Source organism: Notolepis coatsorum, assembly GCF_963971535.1.
Source record: "Notolepis coatsorum genome assembly, chromosome: 8".
Classification (NCBI taxonomy): Eukaryota; Metazoa; Chordata; class Actinopteri; order Aulopiformes; family Paralepididae; genus Notolepis; species Notolepis coatsorum.
In genome coordinates this window covers 55,107,438-55,129,232 of record NC_140172.1, presented here as the reverse complement: position 1 = coordinate 55,129,232, position 21,795 = coordinate 55,107,438, and the positions used below count along the sequence as shown (strand labels likewise).

Below are 21,795 nucleotides of genomic sequence, written 5' to 3'. Positions count from 1 at the left end.
TAAACAACAGTCTGAGTTCTTGATACATAGGACAAGACAAAATTACTATTTTCACGGCTCCAGACCTAGCCATCTATTGGCAATGAAAATACGCTCAAATGATCATTTCTCAGATATCCCCTCGATTAGGACGAGCCAGGGTGCAGTCACTACTGATTCGAAAAAGATCAATGACACTTTTAAAGAGTTTTACTCACAGTTATATAGCTCAGAGGGTAATCTGGATGACTCTAGATTTGAATCGTTCATCGGCGGGCTTGAGATACCCCACATTTCTGAGGAAGAGGCCAAGGAACTGGGGAGACCGATTACTCTCGTAGAATTGAGGGAGACTATTGTTGAAATGCAGAGGGGTAAGGCGCCAGGCTGGGATGGTATTCCACCCGAAGTGTATTTAGCTTTCTGGGACCAACTGGGTCCATTGATGCTCGATATGATCAATTACGCTATCGAACAAGGGGAGTTCTCAAGAGATGTCAATATGGCGTTGATTTCTTTACTTCTCAAAAAGGACAAAGATCCCAATGATTGTGGTAGCTACAGACCCTTGAGTCTTCTCGGGGCCGATTTAAAGGTGTTTGCCAAGGTGCTGGCCCGTCGCCTGCAGAGATTTATGTCTGTATTGGTACACTGCGATCAAACTGGTTTTATCCCGGGGCGTCTGGCTGCAGATAATCTTAGGAGGCTGTTGCATGTAATCGATAACAGTAAAGACAATACAACTCCATCCACAGTTCTGTCTTTGGATGCCATGAAGGCGTTTGACAGACTTGAGTGGTCATACCTGTGGAAGGTACTTGAGGTCATGGGTCTTGGAAAGAGTTTTATTCATATGATTAAAGTCCTGTATGCCTCGCCGTCTGCGATGATACTGACAGGCAAAAACTGTTCCACACTCTTTCCAGTCTCCAGATCTTCTAGACAGGGTTGCCCTCTGAGCCCGGGACTGTTCGCGCTTTCCCTCGAACCTTTGGCCCAATTTATTAGGCAATCGGAGGACATCGTCCCCATAATGGTCAACAATACTCCACACAAAATTGCTCTCTATGCGGATGACCTGCTGATTTTCATGGACGACCCCTCCCGGTCGGCCACAAAATTATTGAGGATAATCGACGACTTTGGTAAATTGTCAGGTTTTAAGATTAACTGGAACAAATCAGCCTGCCTACCTCTTAATGAACTGGCCAAGGCGGTACGACTACCAGCTGATATCCCCATAGTAGAACATTTTAAATACCTGGGCATAGAGATATTCCCCACGCTGAACCAAACTACTAAGTACAACTTCACGGGTACTTATGATAAAATACGCCAGGATCTAGACAGGTGGTCGTCCCTTCCTAACTCCTTACAAGCCCGGGCTTCCATAATCAAAATGAACATCCTGCCTAGGATAAATTTTATTAGCTCAATGCTCCCCCTGCCCCCTCCAATAGACCACTGGCGCAAGGTACAATCGATGGTATCTAAGTTTGTCTGGAATAACAAACGCCCGAGAATCAAAAGGGCTACTACTCAACGTAGGAAACAAGATGGGGGCCTCGCAATCCCTGATTTTAAACTTTATTTCTGGTCCTTTTCACTGAGACCTCTGATGTGCTGGCTAGACCCTGTAGAGGCTGTATCGTGGCGCTCCTTAGAAGCGGCGGCGGTGTCTCCGCTAAGATTGCAGGATGTAGTGTACTCCACTGTCTCTATTGCGAAATGCCGGCTGAGGTATGGACCGATCATAACTCACGTGATCCAAACGTGGCGTAATGTACAGAAGTCGTGTGGGGTTAAATGCCCTTGGCACCTGGACTCTCCAATTTTTAATAACCAGCAATTACTTGTTGGACACAAGCCGGTTAATATTCCTCAATGGCAAAGGAGGGGAGTGCATACTCTGGAGGATATTTATGATAAGAACGGCCTCCGTGCGTTTCAGGACTTAAGAGAATTTTATGATCTTCCCGGCGAGTCCTTCTTTCTTTACCTTCAACTAAGGTCAGCACTGAGGGCGCATGGCGTACCGTGGGCTCAAGCCTTGCACCCACACCCCTTCCTCAGGCTCATAGTGGACAGGACGACATCCAGAGGGTTTGTCTCCGACTTTTATACGCTCTTAATTCAATCCACGTATAAAAATTTATCATTGGATACAATCTGGCGTGTGGATATCCCGGAGTTGGACCCCGAGTTTGACTGGGATGATGTTTGGGCAAATGTGGCATTATCTTCCCGCAACCCCAATCACCAGCAAATTAATTTTAATTATATTCATAGGACCTATCTTACACCTAGGAAGCTATTTGCTATGGGACTGATAACCGACTCTCGGTGCACTTTGTGCTCTCAAAAGGCCACTGGCACTTATATGCATATGTATTGGGATTGCCCACCAGTGGCCCGCTTCTGGAGGTCAATAACGGACAAACTTTCAGATCTGTGTGGCTTAACTATCCCATTCACAGCTGTTACGCTACTCCTGAACGATATAACGACACTACCCGCGTCCGTACAACTGAAAAGGGTTGTCCTAGCGGGCGTCACAGCAGCGAAGAAGCTAATAGCAATGAGATGGAAGGAGCCTGAGAAGCTTACAATGATTAACTGGTCCCTAACTCTATTGGATGTGATTTATCTTGAGATATCCACAGCCCGGGTGATTGGGGTGGGGCAGGCTGGAATTGACCTGTGGTTCGCAGCAGCTGAGAAGGTAAAGACCGCAGTGTGCGGCTGAGCGGGGTTGGGGTGCGTGTTCGGGTGAGTCCGGCGGTCTCTTGGGAGGGGGAGGAGGAAATGTTTTTGTCTGTCTTGTCCCTTGTCTTGTCATCTTGAGTTTAGCTGGGGATATTATGGGGGGGCAGCTATTTAACTAGTTCTTCACTGTTTGGCCACTTTTACACGGTCTCTGTGAGTCTATGGAACACCTCTACAGGTTTTTGTTTTTTCATGAAGGTTCATTGCTCTGTTTTCAGGTCGTGTTCCCCCAAAAAATGGTCCTTGTGGTGGGTTGGAGATGTACGTTTTATTAATATGGGGTCACACGGCCGGGAATCGGGACTGAACACTGGGAAAGACCATTTATTAGATAGTACCCCTTGGAATTAATTTAGTAGGTTGAACTCTGGTTTCTTTTCTCTTGTCTGTATAATTGTTAGTCATTATTATTATTGTTTTTGTTATTTTCTTGTGAAGTTCTATGTATTGTGATTGTGGTTAATGTGTTGTCTTGTTTCGTGAGAATGTCAATAAAAAAATTTGATCAAAAAAAAAAAAGCATGGCCAGCAAAGACGTCTAAAGACTGCTCCCAGCAGTCAAAGTGTTAACCCTTTCTCTGCCACGCTTATATCCATCAATGTTTGATCACTGCCAGCTCTATTTGTCTATGGAGATGTTCACCTACTTTGCAGGGCTATAACTTTTTAAATTGTATTGCTAAATTGACATTACTATGGCCCATTCAACATCGATTAGCTATTGTTCAGGGTGTAGGAACGTTTTACTTTTTCATTCACACATTCATATAAAAATACTGTCTAGAGTATAAATATGTTTTTATCGTTTTTTGCAGTAATTCTTAGAACGTGAGATATAGGCATTTATGCATATATTACATCATCAAATGCAGTTTGCTAGCGATTGACGTCAGATTAAAAATTTCAATTGTACAAGGTCCTAAACGTCATGACTCATCATCTGCTGGTGACCGGAGGGGGGGGGGGGTCGTTTATAATGCAATGGCCGACGTTAAATGAATCATGTAGTATGGGTGATATATTGATCATAGCAGTTTGTATGGATAATAATACGGTAATCAAAAACGCTGAAACTCACCGCAGCTTCCTCGTAGCGATGGGGGATGATACTGGAGCAAAAAGTTCGCTATTATGGGATGTTGATCTAGATGAACCATTTCCGGGTTGTAATAATATATACGTCCAAATAACGTTGTTTATTGAGTTATGGCAACCGATCGATTATCCAGTGTGTCAAGATGGAGTCCCGGGAGCGATCGCGATTGGCGGACGGAATAGGGGGGACACCAAGCACTTCCGGCCCCACTTCCGGTTTGGCGATCGGCCACCAGGTGGCGATATTGAACCGTTGGAGAGTTGAGTGGAGATCCCCAGCACCCGTCAATGATCCGTCGGTGAAATATGATTACCATGACAGATTTTTTAAATATTGATCTCAAAGACGCTGTAAAACGTCATTGGCAGATTAAGCATGGCGAGGAATGACGTCTTAACACGTCATTGGCGATTAAAGGGTTAATAGCGTCGAGAATATAAGTATGTTTTTAATCTTTTCTGCTGTAATTCCAAAAACAGTAGTTATAGGCCCTGAAGCATAATGATAGATTATCGATTGGCGTTTCTTTCATATACATGCTATATTAAAAAATTCAAATGTATATGATCGGTATACATTATGCTTCATCATGCGTGAAGTAAAGGGGGGGGGGGGTCGTTTATAATTCCTTGATCGTCAGTAACGGCTTTATTTAGTATGGGTTGATATATTGATCAGATGGTTTGCAGTGAAATGAATAAACAATCGGGCTGAAAATAACGTTACTGTCCTCTTACCGTTCGCCGATGAGACTGGAGGAAAAAGATCCCAATTATTTGACGCCGATCTCCTAGATCCATTTCCGGTTTGTATGGTGCAATAAACGCCAAAATCATATCGATTATTAAGTTTACAAAGCGATCCAAATGCACTATAGTGTTTGTCTGGAGCCACGTAACAAGATATCACTGCCGGAGGGATTTCCAAGACGCACCGATCGGCACTTCTGGTTTTGGCGAGAGTGTAACTCGCCCAACCATCCACCAGGCGGCGGTATTGAGGCGTTGCAATCTCATACAGGGTCCCACTGCAGTCCGGAGGTTGGCTGGATGAATTATGAATGCCATGGCGAAAAAATGAAATATTGATCCCAAAAACGGCGTAAGTCGTTCTTGGCGTTCAACACATGGCGGGCAAAAATGGCGTAACTCGTTCTTGGCGACCAATGTGTTAACATGTCTTATTTCAAACTAGTGGCAATAAAATATCAAAAACAGACAATTAGTTGTTTATTTTACTTAATTTTGTCTGATTGTGTGTATAGATCACAATTACAATACAGAACTTTGAGGGTGTTTTCTCAAACGATTTTTTTATTAATGCATTTTACTTACACACAAAGACATGGAACTCCATTTCCCTAGTACCTACACACACCAACATTTCTTCCCATCCATATCCTGCTTCTAATTACAGAAGGGTTTGTTGATATATTTATTTATTTATATATATACCAAAACTAGGCGAAAATAAAAAAGATTTATGACAGTAGACAGTATTTCCTGATGTATGGCCTGATAAGAGGACATAGCCACAATCCCTTCTGGAAAAAGTAAAGTTTTGAATGTATCAACAAAATGAAACAAAGTTTTTGAATCTGGCATTATCCATGTTGGTGATTCGTGTCTTGGTGATATATGCAAATGTATGCATATTTAATGAGGAATAGCCTAATTTGCATATATAAACATAACATTCAGAAAACGTGCAATATATTTCTTCTTAGTTTATATCAGGGGTCAGCAACCTTTTTGACATGGAGTGCCTGTTTGAAATATAGTTGTAACTAGTGTGCCTCAACAATATTCCATGCATCGTATTTTTTTTTCTCATAATCAGGTATTTGATAATTTTTACATTATTACATCATTATTGTTATTATTAACAATATTATTATGATGGTTGTATCAACCCTAAATCTGAGTTGGGGGGGGGGGGGGATGCAATGCAGACAAACAGCTGCATACAGTGCGACCATTTCACTCACATTTGCCCATTCATTTTTGGACACATCACACACCATCTGTGTGTGTACTGTACATGTGCTGTCATAGCTCCACCTACAGGCCTAATGGAGAACACCAGGAGAACACCAGGATGTGAATGGAGGGTGAATGTGAGGTATATCGTGTAAATAAGTTTTGATTGATCGCAAGACTACACTGTAAAAAAAATAATAATAAATTACCAGAACTTAAAAATATTGAGTTCAGTTACTGTGCATTAAGGTTCAGTTTTCAATCCATAATAAGTTAAACCTAATAAAACTATGTTTATTGTCATTGTTTTAAGAACACAAGTTGACTTGGTAATACTCACATTTTGAGTAAAAAAAATGGCTTTTAACATGTGCAATGTTCAATGAAATAGAAAAAGAAATAATAAAATGTGTTGATTAATCCCACTGGTCACAATGTTGACCGTAATAATGTTTTTGTTATAAGGCTCTGCAAATGTTACTGAATGATGTAGCAATGTATTTCCAGCTAAATTGAAATAATAAACAAATAAAGGGTCTCAATTAAATATGTGGTAGTAAAAAGAACCTGTGGGAGGATTTCAACAAGATAAATGCGACAACAGTGCAAAATATTTCACTATAATATTTCAAAGCAAAATTTTTTATTTTAATTTTTTTTACTGCTGCCCCGTGCCTATGCAAATGCCCCCGCGTGCCTATGCAGGCACGCGTGCCTAGGGTTGCCTACCCCTGGTTTATATGTACATAACAAACTGGGAACGTTTCATAGTGATATCTATTCAAATACTGTCTCGCCTTAAGTCTCAAGAGATTGGGTGCTTCTCACGACTTGTGATTTGTGTTTGAACCAATAGTCGTCACCAACCTGCTCCTGAGCTCCTGGATCTCGGAGCGGAGGTGGGTGGTTTCCTCGCGGTACTGGTTGATCTTGCGCTCGTCATCCTCGATCTGCTGGCTCTCCCTCTGCAGCTTGTTAATGAGGTAGTCCTTGATGACGGACAGCGTGGCCGTCGAATTGTGCGCCAGTGTCTGCACCACTGCACCCGCCCACACAGAAACAATGTACACATGGTGAGAGACGCCTACTACATGGTAAGAGACTACCCCTACATGGTAAGAGACTACCCCTACATGGTAAGAGACTACCCCTACATGGTAAGAGACGCCTACTACATGGTAAGAGACTACCCCTACATGGTAAGATACGCCTACTACATGGTAAGAGACTACCCCTACATGGTAAGAGACTACCCCTATATGGTAAGAGACGCCTACTACATGGTAAGAGACTACCCCTACATGGTAAGAGACTACCCCTATATGGTAAGAGACGCCTACTACATGGTAAGAGACTACCCCTACATGGTAAGAGACTACCCCTACATGGTAAGAGACTACCCCTACATGGTAAGAGACTACCCCTATATGGTAAGAGACGCCTACTACATGGTAAGAGACTACCCCTACATGGTAAGAGACGCCTACTACATGGTAAGACTAAGAGACTACCCCTATATGGTAAGAGACTACCCCTACATGGTAAGAGACTACCCCTACATGGTAAGAGACTACCCCTACATGGTAAGAGACTACCCCTATATGGTAAGAGACTACCCCTACATGGTAAGAGACTACCCCTACATGGTAATAGACTACCCCTACATGGTAAGAGACTACCCCTATATGGTAAGAGACTACCCCTACATGGTAAGAGACTACCCCTACATGGTAAGAGACTACCCCTACATGGTAAGAGACTACCCCTACATGGTAAGAGACGCCTACTACATGGTAAAAGACTACCCCTACATGGTAAGAGACTACCCCTGCCCTACATGGTAAGAGACGCCTACTACATGGTAAGAGACTACCCCTACATGGTAAGAGACTACCCCTACATGGTAAGAGACTACCCCTGCCCTACATGGTAAGAGACGCCTACTACATGGTAAGAGACTACCCCTACATGGTAAGAGACTACCCCTATATGGTAAGAGACGCCTACTGTTCAAGTAACATGCTATATGGATATTATGCACAAAATGAAGAGGAGAGGAGGAAGTGCGAGACTCTTAGTATCAAATATATATATATATATTTATCTATTACAATCTGCTTCCATTCATTATGCTAAACTAGGTCAGCATGCAGCCAGAAAGCTTTCTAACGAACGGTAGAAACTAGAGGAAACTGGTATCTATCTTCTTGTCTGACTCTAGAGAATATGGTAAGCTAATTTCCCATAATGTTGTCATGTTCCTTTAACAAGAAGGCCTTGGCATAGGCTATGGCTAAAATCCTATTCCCTGAAAAGGTTATGGAGAAGACAGCGGTGAGTGTTCACACATACAAACTGAAGTGTCCTGGGGTACAGGAAGAACATATCGTTAGCCTCATATGATAATTGCCTAAGTAATTTCTTGGCCAAATTGAGATTCCTGCCTAACTGTAATCTTCTCACACTGCTGCATTGCCCTGGCTTAGTGCCTATGTCCTCAGCCAATCAGAACGCTTCTTTCGTTAAAAAAATCCCCATCTGCCTAACTTACTCGTGTGACTTGTGCATTTTAACATTACATACACAGATGGCGATCGCATGACTTACAGTAGGCAAGTATAACAACTGCCTTAGTGTATGACATGTATGTATGTACGAGGAAAAAATGCCTAAGTCACGACATATTTTGTTTAAAAGTCACCTTATTTTGTTACGCAATGGTTGTTGTGTTTTTGTATTTTTGCAAACTTGTTGATACACCGTGTGGAACTTATTTTCAAAATATAAATTAAAAACGTGTACACATTTGCTGGAAAACTCGTTTTTTCTTTTCCAAAAATCTTGAAAAATGACTTTGGCAATTATCGTATGAGGCTAACGATATGTGAATTCTTAAAAACGGGTGACATTCCCCTTTATTTTGACTACGGCCGGGTTGGTTTCTGAATACATATTTAGATAAAGATTATAACAATTCACCATAAAAATGTAGTTACAATAAATAAGATTGTGAGACACTGAGGATATGGAATTAAAAACGGCCTCCAGCTCACCAAGCAAAGGAGGCATCAGGTTGTTCTGGTCGATGTGCAGCAGGACTTGACTGATGTAGGCCTTGCAGTCCTCTTCTTTCCTGGCAAAGTAGCCCAGCGCCTGCTCCCACAGGCACACCTCCTGCTCTCCGTAGCGCTTGCAGGCCTCCACCACTTTGCAGTACTCCTCGTTCTGCATGTGGTAGTGCATAATCTGCTGGTAGCTGCACGGAAATATAAACACTGGTGTAAATACATTTTTAAAAAAGTGGATAAAAAAACCTATCCACTTTAGACATAATAATTGCTCAACATACTTGAAGTTATAATAATAATAATAATAATAATAATAATAATAATAATAATAATAATAATTAATTACATTTATATAGCGCTTTTCTAGACACTCAAAGCGCTCCCCACAATGTAGGGTGGAAATTGCCTCCTTCACCACCACTGGTAGCATCCATCCTTGGGCTACGCAGGCTCAATGGCTGCCATACACTGGCACCAGGCACACATCACACTACACAATGGCTGAACGGCTCAGGAGACAGGGATTGATAGCCAATTAACACTATCAGTGCCGGCCTTGTTTACCTTTTTACCCTGTTGAATGGCATCATCCACTTCAATGTTAGCGTTGTGAACGCATAATCTATGTTTTAAATTATGGCTATGTGTCTAATCTGCCCGTCGCTTATCAATGACTTGTTTGCAGTCAACATTGTCGAAACGGATTGTTTTTTTTAATCGGTTCATATCCTTTTTATAGCATTTCGAAAAGCTATCGTTCTCTCGAAAATTTTCGGAAAATTGAAAGATTCCCCCATAAACGGCATTTATTGGAATATTCTCGAATACACTAGACACGTTGTCATTCGTCGGCCTATTTATGAATCGTTTTCAAATAAACGCTAGATTATCGATAGTATATGTGTACTTATGCATGCTATAGAGGCGGGCTGAAAAATCTATTATCCATTTCCTCAAGATCACATACACACACACACATACATACATACACACACGGCACATGCTGATATCTCAGTGAATACAGCTCCGATTACCCCAAGACTGGTAACAGAATCCTTACCTTAGATCAGATGTTCTCCAAAAAGATTATTCCAATTCCTGATCGCCATTCCAAATATCGATCGCGTTTATTGATTGATTATTCGCTGCTGTAAATATATATTCCAGGCTGCTTTCCATCTCGCGATCAGATCCCTCATCATCAGACGGCTCGCCAGCACAGTGGATGCAGGGGCTGCTGTACCAACAGGAGACTCGGTTGATGAAATATGAATTCAGATCGCTAATAAAAAAATCAAACGACAATACACGTCGTCGGCACTCAACAGGGGGTCTGATAAGACGACAATACACGTCGTTGGCATTCAAAGTGTTAAGGGGAGGGGTGATTAGGTGGCCTTGATGTCAGACACCTGATTGGGGAACCCCCTACTCTTTGCGATAAGTGCCCTGGGTTCTTTTAACGACCAGATTCAGTCAGGACCTCGGTTTAGCGTCTCATCCGAAGGACGGCACTCGCAGCTGTATGGTGTCCCCATCACTGTAACAGGGGCACTGTTACTGACTAGTACAGAGGACAGAGTGCCCCCTGCTGGACAGCAATACCACTTTCCGACAACGGCCTTGACCGTTGATACTTGAAGTTATGGTGAAATATATTGATATAAACACTGATATTGCTGCTGTAGCCAGCTCTGACATCTGTGTTTAAAAGCACTGCTTGTTGTGGGATTTTCTCATGTAAGGCCTGATCTTGATTCAGCTTTCCCCTACCTCCCCTACACTTGATCTTGCTCTATTTAAAAAGAACAAAGAAACATCTTCCTTGTCCTTGTAATTCATTGTAGATTACCATGTGTCCACAATCACGTTCCCAAGACCCTTGTACAAAGGTCGGTGCGAGGTGAGCACAGACGTGTCACATTTCAGGTGCTGAGCAAATAGGCCCACTTACAGCTTGCCTTTCTCATAGAGATAGAGGACCCCTTCTTTGAAGTTGTGCATCTGACAAAGGACCAGGGCCTTGTCAAAGACGGTGTTGTCACTCCTCAACAGCGACAGTGCTGCCCCCTGCAGGACCTTCTTTCTCTGCCAGACAAAATAGAAACGAGATGCTCTTTCAAGTTCAATCAAAACAAACCACATTGTTAAGCAAAGACAAAACTAGTTAGAACAAAGAAGTGTAACCAAAGACAAAAATAGCAACATTTTGTTAGAGGAACTTGGAATTAACAGGCATGTACTAATTTGTTCAATCATGACTCATGCATAGAACTATTGGTACCTGTAGGTATCAGACATCTGAATGTGCAATTACTCTTGCGTTTTTTATTTATTGTATTCATCATTATTCAATGAGGAGTTTCAGAGCACTACTTACAGATGTACTTCCAGATACAAGGCCATATACAACGATAGGATAAACAATGTTTTCATTCTACCACACAATATTTACACAGGGCTTTTAAATTTTCTCGCAACTATCATCTCATGTAAACTCTGTGTTGTATATCGCATAATATAGCATGTGATTTCACAGCGAGTTTGAATGAGAGAGAGAGCGAAAATGTTATTCCAGTAACCTCTGGATCCTGTTCGTGCGCCCAGTCCTGCAGCCGGAGCTCCAGCAGCGTGTCATAGACACCCTGGGGAGAGAAGGGCTCCACCTCGATCATGTGCTCCAGGAAGGCCTTCAGCTCCCGCGGGTTGTTGGCGAAGATGGAGATGAATTCCTCCGAGTTGGCCTGGAGCGAAAAAGGTATATGAACATACCCTTCCATCATCATCATTTATATTTCTCCAATAGGGAGGTGTAGTGGTTACGTCATTGTTGTGTCCCACGCGGTCCACCCCACTTGAAATTGCAATGTATTTAAAACAAATAAAGCATGAACATTGGCATGGTCTACCTTTCTGTGTGTATTCATCCACAATCTATAGCTCAACATGAAAAAATGCGCAACTAATCGTCAAAGTAGCAAAATAACAACGTTTATGTTTTCGTTCACTGAGAAACTACACAATGGCCATGACGTGTGCTAGGCGACAGCACTGAACGACAGGCGTTCTACTGGTGGTAAGTGTAGTTTTTTCTTTTTTTTTTCTTTTTATTATTATGTTTTATTGGTTTCTGCCACCGAGCAGTCCGGTAGAGCGAGAGAGGGGAAGAATGGGAGATAGACGGGGGAAGACATTCGGCAAAGGTCGCCGGGTCCGGGAGTCGAACCCGGGACGGCCGTGTTGCACCGCAGCGCTGTACGTGGTGCCCTGGTGCCCCAGTGTAGTTATTTTTTAACGACAAATTAAACTACCTTGTTTTAACCCTTTCTCTGCCACGCTTATGTACATCCTTATACCATCCTCTGCCAGCTCTATTTGTCTATGGAGAAGTTCCCCTTCTTTGCAGGGCTATAACTTTTTAAATTGTATTGCTAAATTGACATTACTATGGCCCATTCAACGTCAATTATCTATCGTTTAGGATGTAGCAACGTTCTACTTTTTCATTCACATATTCATACTAAAATACGGTCTAAAGTATAAATATGTTTTTATCGTTTTCTGCAGCATTCTGCAGAACGTGATTTATAGCCCTAAATGCATTATATTGATGATCAAATACAGTTTGATAGCGATCGGCGCCAGATAAAAAATGTCAAATGTACGTGCTTCTAGAAGTTACTAATCATCTGATGTTGACCGGATGGGGGGGGGGGGGGGGGGGGGGGGGGTCGTTTATAATTCCGTGGCCAACGTTAGATGATTCATGTAGTGTGGGTGATATGATAATCAGAGCAGTTTGTATCGAACACGGTAATAATAAACGCTGAAACTTACCCCAGTCTCCTCGGGCCGTTGGGCGATCAGCTTGGAGTAGAAATTTTGCTATTATGGGATGTTGATCTAGATGAACCATTTCCAGGTTGTATAATACTATATACGTCCAAATAACGTTGTTTATTGAGTTAGGGCGAGCGATTGATTATCCAGTGTGTCGAGATGGAGCCCCGGGAGCTATAGCGAGTGGTCGGACCGAATTTGGATGAGCACCACTTTCTGTTTCCGGTTTGCTGTTTGGGCGATCCGCCACCAGATGGCGCTCTTGAACGTTTGAGAGTTGAGAGGAGATCAACAGGAGATCTCAAGTCTCCGCGGGTGAAATATGATCTCAATGACGTGTTACGGCGTCATTGGCAGATTACGCATGGCGGAGAATGACGTGTTACAGCGTCCTTGGCGATTAAAGGGTTAACTAACTTTATTTCAACCAAAAATGCTTAAACAATAATGTTAGTGATAGAAGGGAACTCATTTTGTGCAAAAATGGAAAGCTAGCCAATGTTCATGAGGCATAGGCCTGCCGCGATAAGCAATAAATCGATTAATCGGCGTGATAATTAAAATGAATGCAATGATTTTGACGGGCGCGATTAATTGCTATTTGCGCGTTTGTTTTAATGAGGCGGAACCAGTACCCCTCGTCAGTCACTCTCCGTGTGGGGGGCCGCTGGCCTTACTACAGAGTACAGCACGGGAGCTTCGTGGGGCAGTAGCAACGGCACATATAGCTTAACTACATTTCTCAATAGTGTTGCTCCTTTTAACCAAGTAGCGTTCTTCGTAGTGTAACGTTAGCTATTTTTAGACCCAAGTAGTTACTCGCTACTGCCCGGAGAAACTGGACTGCTAAATAAAGATCTAGCGTTGATGCTCATTCAATGCTAACAACATTAGCTAAATAGCTAACAAACGAAATACAACGTATAGCATAGCTACAACACAGAATAACGTTAATACAATTACATGCATCATTGTTTACAATGAACGGGTGGGGTTAGTCAAAGGACTGGACACGGGGACAAGTTAAACATGAATTAATTTATTATAACAGGTAATCGAGTTGCGCTCCCGTGCCTACGCACCACAGGGCTATTCTATTCTATACGGCTTTGACGCTTCCTCCTCATCGTTGATTGCCTGTAGTAGCTGCATCTAACGTTAGTAGCTAACGTTAAAACTAACCTAAAGTTAGTTGTTCACCAACAATCTCAACATTTGTTTTATCATAAGCTCAAAAACACAGAACCGGACGAGACAAGTTGGCCGCTCATAGGTGCTACTAGGATAATAACAACAATACTTCCGCTCCGGTCGGTGGGCTTCAAAATAAAAGTCTAAAACACTGGAAAAGACGGAGCGGTGGGCTTCAAAATAAAAGTCTAAAACACCGGAAAATACGTTTATTTTGTACAGCGTTTTTCCTTCACGAGTACATCAATCGTGATCAATCGATCTGGATTATTTTTGCCCATCCCTAGTTTATCCTGTGCTGAAGTCTCCATTCCAATAGAGATAGTATATATTTTGGTGTTTATTTGATTATTGTTTCACTGCCTTTTTATTTATTACGTTTCCATTTTTTTCCTCACACTTTATTAACATTCTGTACATGGTACCGCGGCGCAAGGTACATTAATAATACATGTACATGTTAAAAGGATGACACAAAAAGCCAGACAGAGGGCTTGTTTCCAGTTTCAGTTTGTTTTATAATAAACAATCAAACTGAGCATTTTTTTTATTTAGGATATTTAAAATGTCTTCCAATGTTAAATACAAGTTTATTGCACTTTGAAACGGTGTCCTTGCATTATTATGCTATTATCATTATATTAGTGAATTTTTAAAAGAAAATTGAGAACTTTTGGGAAATAAATTTCTCAAAATATTCTCTAACCGGTCGCAATAATATCGCTTATCACGATATTTTCGGGGGCAATTAATCGCCCAGCAAAAAGTGTTATCGTGGCAGGCCTAATGAGGCAGAATTATTACAATAGTCGACAATAAGGGTGGCTGGGTGGCGCAGTGGGCAAGGCGCTCGCCACCAACGCAGGAGATACTGGTATCGAGCCCAGCTCTCGGCGTTGCTTCCGGCTTGGCCGGCCGTCGTACTAACACAATTGGCAGTGGTAGAGGGTGGGAAAGCCGGTGGGTGGGTCCTGGTCATTGTAAACAGCGACTCCTACAGTTCGGTCGGGGCACCTGCTCAGCGAGGAAAGGATCTAAGGGGGGTAGTGTGATCCTTCCACACGTTACACCCTCTCAGTGAGAGTCTGCGCTGCCAGGTGAAAAGAAGCGGTTGATTGGCTACACATGTGTTGGAGGAAGCATGTGATAGCCTCCACTCTCCTAGACCGACTGTAGGGGGTAGGTGCGCAGCGACCAGGAAGGGGATTGGGAATTGGCATAACGACTAACATTGGGATGGGAGAAAAAAGAACGGAGGAAAAAGGAGGGGGGAAAAGATAAAAAAATGTATTAAAAAAAATTGTCGACAATACATTTTCCCAATGATAAATCTCTATACGGGTGGACTGCGCGGGAAACTAAAGTGACGTTAGACTACACCTCCCTATAGCTTTGTGTAATATAATATATATAATGAATACTTGCTCTAATATATTGTGGTAATACATTGCACATCAGTATTTCGGTTTGAAGTTAATTCTTTTTTTAATTCCTATGTCAGTTCTCAGGGCTGATATGCAACAGAATCTTAGAAATTACATCAAAAGCGAATATCAATAGAGAATAATACCAAATGCTAATAAAAATGGTTCACAGGTGCTTTGGAGATTTATTATAACAAGATGTATGGCTGATAACAAGCGTCATTGACCATATTCACACGGCGGCCATTTTACTCTCATGTCACGTCGGGTTTGGAATTCCCATGGTAGGAGCAACAGGGTGGAAAAGGTATCCCAACCTGAGCATGACATAAGATCAAAATGGCTGGTGTGTGTGAATAACGGTCAATTAACACGAGGGAGCACCACTGTGTGGCATGAAGACCTTATTAGTTGGACCTCTCTCCTGGCCGTCTCTGTTGTCCGCCGGGTCTCGTTGGGGCTGGTAGTCCGTGCACAAGCCCTTCAGGAGCAGCGTGGTGCCCTCTGGGACGTGGTACATCAGGGTTTTGCCATAACGCTTCATGTTGCTCTCAGCTTGTTCGAAGGGCAGGCGTCCGATGTAGCGGAGAGCCTCCTGGTAGTTCTGTGACATGGGGAGGGAGGCAACTGACGTTTTAACACTTAACAGTCTCTCTGTTCACCGAACGCTGTTGTCTCTAGGAAAACCTGAAGGATAACAACAGACTAATTCTGCAATAGTTTGAACTCGTGTGGTGACTTTGAATATGGCCACCAGTGACATCATTGTGGACATTCATTGAATCATTGTGTTAATTACAGCTCAATGAAATGATAAAGTAGCAGTCCCTATAAAAGAAGGTATCGCTATGTTTTCATCTACATAATTTCATGGTGCTGTAATTAACACAACACACGGATTCAATGTCCCCGATGACATCACTGGTGGCCATATATTCAAACTAATTTACTCTCAATAACCGTCAAACTAAATGAATGTGTGCAAAACTGTTTAGAGTTTGTGAGATTGTGTGAGATCATTGTGCAAAATAAATAAGCATTGTTGTTTGGTGAAATGCCCTTTTACTGGAGTTAGGAATATAATGACTTCTAGTCTAGTTGCATTGTACAATGAAAACAGATAAAAAATTGTATGTACCGGTATGTAAAAGACACCAACAACAACAGTTTAGACTAGTGCAGTCAAATATATTATTATACCACACGCTCTGGAGAGGTTTGGGTTTGGCCCTAAACTCATAGCTTGGATTAAAATTCTATATACGTCTCCGATGGCTGCCGTTCGCACCAACAACAATCTATCCACCTACTTTGAACTCCATAGGGGTACGAGACAGGGATGTCCTTTATCTCCACTCCTTTTCGCGATCGCAATGGAGCCCCTTGCGCTGGCTCTGAGGCAGAACACCGATATCAAGGGGATCATGCGCGCGGGCTCGGAGCATAAAGTCTCGCTCTACGCGGATGACATGTTGTTGTATATATCACAACCCCAAACGAGTCTCCCTCGGTTGATGACCCTACTTGCAGACTTCGGCAAAATATCCGGATACAAAATCAACATTAAAAAAAGCTAACTGATGCCCGTCGGAACCTCGGCGGATCGGATACCTCTGAGCACATTCCCGTTTAAAATTAGCCCTAAAAAGTTCAAGTACCTCGGGATATGGATCACGCATGAACATAAAGACCTATATATGGCTAACTATCAACCTTTACTGTCTAATCTGGCGAGAGATATTGAACGTTGGGACCCCCTGTCGCTATCCCTGGGTGGGAGAATCAACACAATAAAGATGAATGTATTGCCAAAATTTCTATATGTATTTCAGAGTCTTCCAGTCTTTCTGACTAAAACATTCTTCTCCAAGATAAACAACCAGATATCTTCCTTTATCTGGAACAAAAAACCGCCCGGATTAAAAGATCTATGCTGCAGAGACCCCGCGTAATGGGTGGGATGACGCTTCCAAACTTCATTTACTACTACTGGGCAGCAAACATAAGATCGTTATTATACTGGGTAAAGGGCGAGGACACAGCTCCCTGGTGGACAGTGCTGGAGAGAGCGTCGGTTAAATCCACCTCCCTATCTGCCTTGTTATGTGCTAAGCTCCCGTTCACACAGCCCATATCTAGCTTTACCTCGAACCCAGTTGTCATCCATTCGATAAAAGTGTGGAACCAATTTAGAAGAACCTTTTCCCTCAGGGAACTATCACTGGCTGCTCCGATCACAAGAAATCACATGTTTGTCCCATCAACGATGGATAAGGCCTTCAACAGTTGGGCTGGGAGTGGAGTGATTACGCTGTCTGACCTCTATATAGACGGCAACTTTGCCTCCTTTGAACAGCTAGTACAGAAATACAAGATCCCTAGGTCACACTTCTATAGATACTTGCAACTCCGGAGCTTCGTAACTTCGAACTCTGACTGCTACCCAGTGTGTCCTCCTGCCTCCCTTTTAGACTCAATCTTGAACTGTAAACTGATCCAGAAACAGGCAACTCGACACCTTTAGATCTCCTCAGGGGCAGATGGGAGACTGACTTAGGTGAACCAATCACAGAGGACACATGGGACAAAATAATACAGGGGATTTTCTCCTCTTCCATTTGCCTTAAACATGCGGTTATCCAATAAAAAATTGTACACCGACTGCATTGGTCTATGCGACCGCTGCAGACAGGCAGCTACAGCCACTCTGCTCCACATGTTCTGGACGTGCCCAAAGATCACCATATATTGCATTATTCGGAGTGGCCCCAATGGACATCCACTTTAGATGGTGGGAATCTAGAATGCTGGCCTTCTGTTCACTCTTGGGGTCATGAGAGGTCATGTATCACATCAAACTGGAGAGGATCAGGTATACTGTCAGAGGTTGCACTGAAAAATTCCACAATATTTGGGATCCTTTCTTGACTTTCTTTGAGGGTATGGAGGCGGAGGATGTGACAGAGGCGATCTGACTGGCCTTCCTGGCCTCTCGGCCTGCAATTCTTTTATGTTCTTGCTTTTCTTTTTTATGTCTACAGAGTACAGGAGAGATGCTTGTGTCACTGCTGTCTGGTGATTCAAATGCTAAAGGGAAAATTGTTGATTGATTAATGAATGACTTAAGGTAATTAAGTTGTTTTAGAACGGTTCTGTCTGGTATGGGGTGGGGGGAGGGGAGGGAAGGAGGGTGGGAATTATTTTACTTTTCTTTTGGCCCATGTGGGACCGCTTGTGAGAAAACAAAATCTTTGAATAAAAAAACCTTGTTTAAAAAAATATATATATATTATTATACCAATGTTATCCTAGATCATCTGGGGGAAATAGCGTGAACCTCCGCACACGTTACGTTCCCCCGGTGAAACTCCTCGCTGTCAGGTGAAAAGAAGCGGCTGGCGACTCCACATTTATCGGAGGAGGATGCATGTGGTAGTTCTACACCCTCCCCAGGCCGACAGTGGGGCAATGCGCACAACGACCAGGAAGGGAATTGGCATAACGATTAAATTGGGATGAGTAAAAAATACAGAAAGCCCCCCAAAAAAAGGTGTTTCTAACCTTGAGGTCCTCAAGCTGGATCTTCAGGTACCACTCGTGGTGCATGTGTTTCTCTGCCAGGAACACGGCGTGGCTGTGGTAGCCGGCCTGCCGGAGCACTTTGATGGCGATCTCTACGTCAAAGTGGACCTCGCTCTCACTGCTCTGTGGAAACCATGTGAGAAGAGAACAGTGGTGTGGGTTTAACGAACATGTATGACCATGAAGGGGATAAGAGATGATGATAATGTGCTGTTGATTACGGACGGATAAAAAGCACACCGCAGATTCAAACACTCCCTTGCAACGTGACACATAATCTACAGAAAATAATATATGATGGAGGCAAAGAGGCCCCTGACAAAAACCTTTTTAGAGTGTATTCTTTTTCCATAATGGGTATTACTCGACTTGTAACTTTATCACTAGGGCTGACCTTCGAAGCTTTTTTTGGCAATCGAAGCTTCGGGGCCGAGCTTCGATTTTAATTCGAAGCTTCAAAAAAGAAAAATATATATTTTTTTAATTAATTATTCTAATATTATTTTTATTTTTTTTATCTTATGTTGTGGGACTTGTACAGCACTTTTGTAAACTTTGTTGTTTTTAAATGTGCTCTATAAATAAAGTGGATTGGATTAATTAATTAAGTAGCCCCTTTCGTGACTGTGACGAAGCCAACAAGGTTTCACTAGGCTGTGCTGTCTGGGTGCAGTGGGGCTGCTCTCACAGCCAACGACATGACATTACATAATTATGTTGCAACCTTCGTCTATCAAGCAAACAATTATATTATATTTAATTTATCATTTATAATTATATCAGACAATGCACCTACAAAAGCAGATGATTACAATAAAATTAGCCAACTTGGTAACACATTAGTCATAGCAGCATAGGCATAGCCTTATTAATGTTTTGTGTGGCGTCGCCGTCGTGTACAACGATACTTGCATATTTTAAAGTGTAACTACACGTGACGTCTGATGACTTCTTCGTCGACATGTCTGCTGCACATGTCCTTGTTGTTTTCAACACAGATAATCTCCACATGCTTGTTGTAGAGAGGTGGAGTCGAGGCGCCGCTTACTTTCGTTTCATTGGAATGGAGGCGCAAGATTTTGGAGGCAAAAAAATAAAAAACGTTATTTTTATTTTTAATTTTTTTTGAACTTCGATTTTTTTTTTATGTTCGAAGCTTGTGCCATCGAACGAAGCTTCGAAGTATTTAAGACAGCCCTATTTATCACTCGACAAATTTATGTTTAAGGACTCTTCATCCACCTCTTCACAGGAAAGAAAATGTCAATGTTCACCACCTACTTTTTGGCAGATATTAGAGTCGACCAGGGGTGTCAAACTCAATTACAGAGGGGGCGAAATTAAAGATACAGATGTTTTTGCGAGCCGGATACCTAAATACCTGAGGTCGCTAGCTTAATTGGTGACTTTGTTTATCTATTCAATTTGTGCATACCAGCTCAATACTGTATGTTGTTGTAAATGCTCTTCAATCTCAATGAATAAAATGAGAGATGTTTAAAAGGTGGGTAAGGCTGGGTCAACCATGGATATTGGCTTTTTTTTTTTTTTTTTTTATTATATTATTTTTTAAACACGCATAACAAACATGACAACACACGATAAGATACACAAGCATTAATATACAGTGTATATCCAACGAAATTACCATTTATACCAATGTCTTATACAGGATATACCCCTAATACCTGTTATCTAAAAACCTACACACATATGCTCCAGCTTGAACCCCCCCCTCCCGGACCCCTCTTTGGATAGTACCTCCATTATCCCTCGCTCCTAACCAGACACTACCATTATAAGCTAGCTTTTATTCTCTCCACCACTTCTAACCACATTGACATTTTGGATTCATTGAGACCCAGAATTCTTGCTGTAGATATTTCTTGATAAATCACATCGAGATATGTAAGAAACCAAACTTTCCGGCAAATTTTTTCCGGTTGAAACCAGCGTGATGCGATCAGCTTTTTAGCTACTGTGATACCCGATAAAACCAATCTCTTTAGCTGTGGATTTACTGCAAACTCAAAAACATCATTCAATAGTAATACAGAGGGGTGTACAGGTATATTCCAAGATACGAGTTTTGATAATTGTTGGGTCACATCTTTCCAGAATGTCTTAACTGGTGGGCAGTCCCAATACATGTGCATAAATGTCCCTTCGTCCCCATTTGTACATTGGGAGCATTTGGAGTCTTGTTTAAGACCCATTCTGTTCAGTCTTATAGGAATCAAGTATGTCCTGTGAATATAGTTAAGATTGATTTGTTGATGGTCCGGGTTCCTTGATGTAAGTCGGACATTTGCCCAGGCTCCTTGCCAATCAAAGTCACTTTCCAGGTCTGGTATATCCCTCCTCCAGATAGAGTCTAGTTGGAGGGTTTCATACGAGGACGTTAGTAATTGATGATAAAAATCTGAAACAAAACCTCTCGATGTCTCTCTTTCATAGAAGAATTTGTGGTATCTGTGGTGTTCAATTGGTATGTCTAATGGAACACCGTGAGACTTCAAACATAGCCGTAACTGTATGTAAAAAAGCCATGTGGACTTGGTGAGATTACATTTTTTGCATATTTCTCCATAACTACAAAAACCCTGTTTGTTAAAAACATCCCCTAATGAGTGTATGCCTTGCTCTTCCCATATAGGGAATCGTATAGGTCGTTTTTCAATTAAGAGTGCATTGTTATTGAATAAGGGAGTATGATTGTGCCATTTATGTGGGTTAGGATATTTTTTTTGTGTTTCACGCCATATCCGGATCGCATGGGTAATTATGGGGCACAGTGCTTGATTGGTAGTTTAGAACTTTAGTGTATGCTATGTCCTTCAGTCTATGTGGGGCTACTATGTTTTCTTCTA

At 42.2% G+C, this 21,795-nt stretch overlaps 1 protein-coding gene across 1 annotated transcript in view; it reads right to left on the bottom strand.

Annotated features, from left to right (window-relative positions):
• vps11 (VPS11 core subunit of CORVET and HOPS complexes) overlaps nucleotides 1–21,795 on the bottom strand; it is a 65,183-nt gene that overhangs the window by 7,005 nt on the left and 36,383 nt on the right. Inside the window, exons 9-14 of the mRNA XM_084319797.1 lie at nucleotides 18,905–19,048; nucleotides 15,747–15,947; nucleotides 11,471–11,632; nucleotides 10,843–10,976; nucleotides 8,874–9,076; nucleotides 6,688–6,859 (exon numbers count right to left, since the gene is read on the bottom strand). Coding sequence (XP_084175923.1) covers nucleotides 6,688–6,859; nucleotides 8,874–9,076; nucleotides 10,843–10,976; nucleotides 11,471–11,632; nucleotides 15,747–15,947; nucleotides 18,905–19,048 — 1,016 coding nt within the window. The remainder of the gene's footprint in view (nucleotides 1–6,687; nucleotides 6,860–8,873; nucleotides 9,077–10,842; nucleotides 10,977–11,470; nucleotides 11,633–15,746; nucleotides 15,948–18,904; nucleotides 19,049–21,795) is intronic.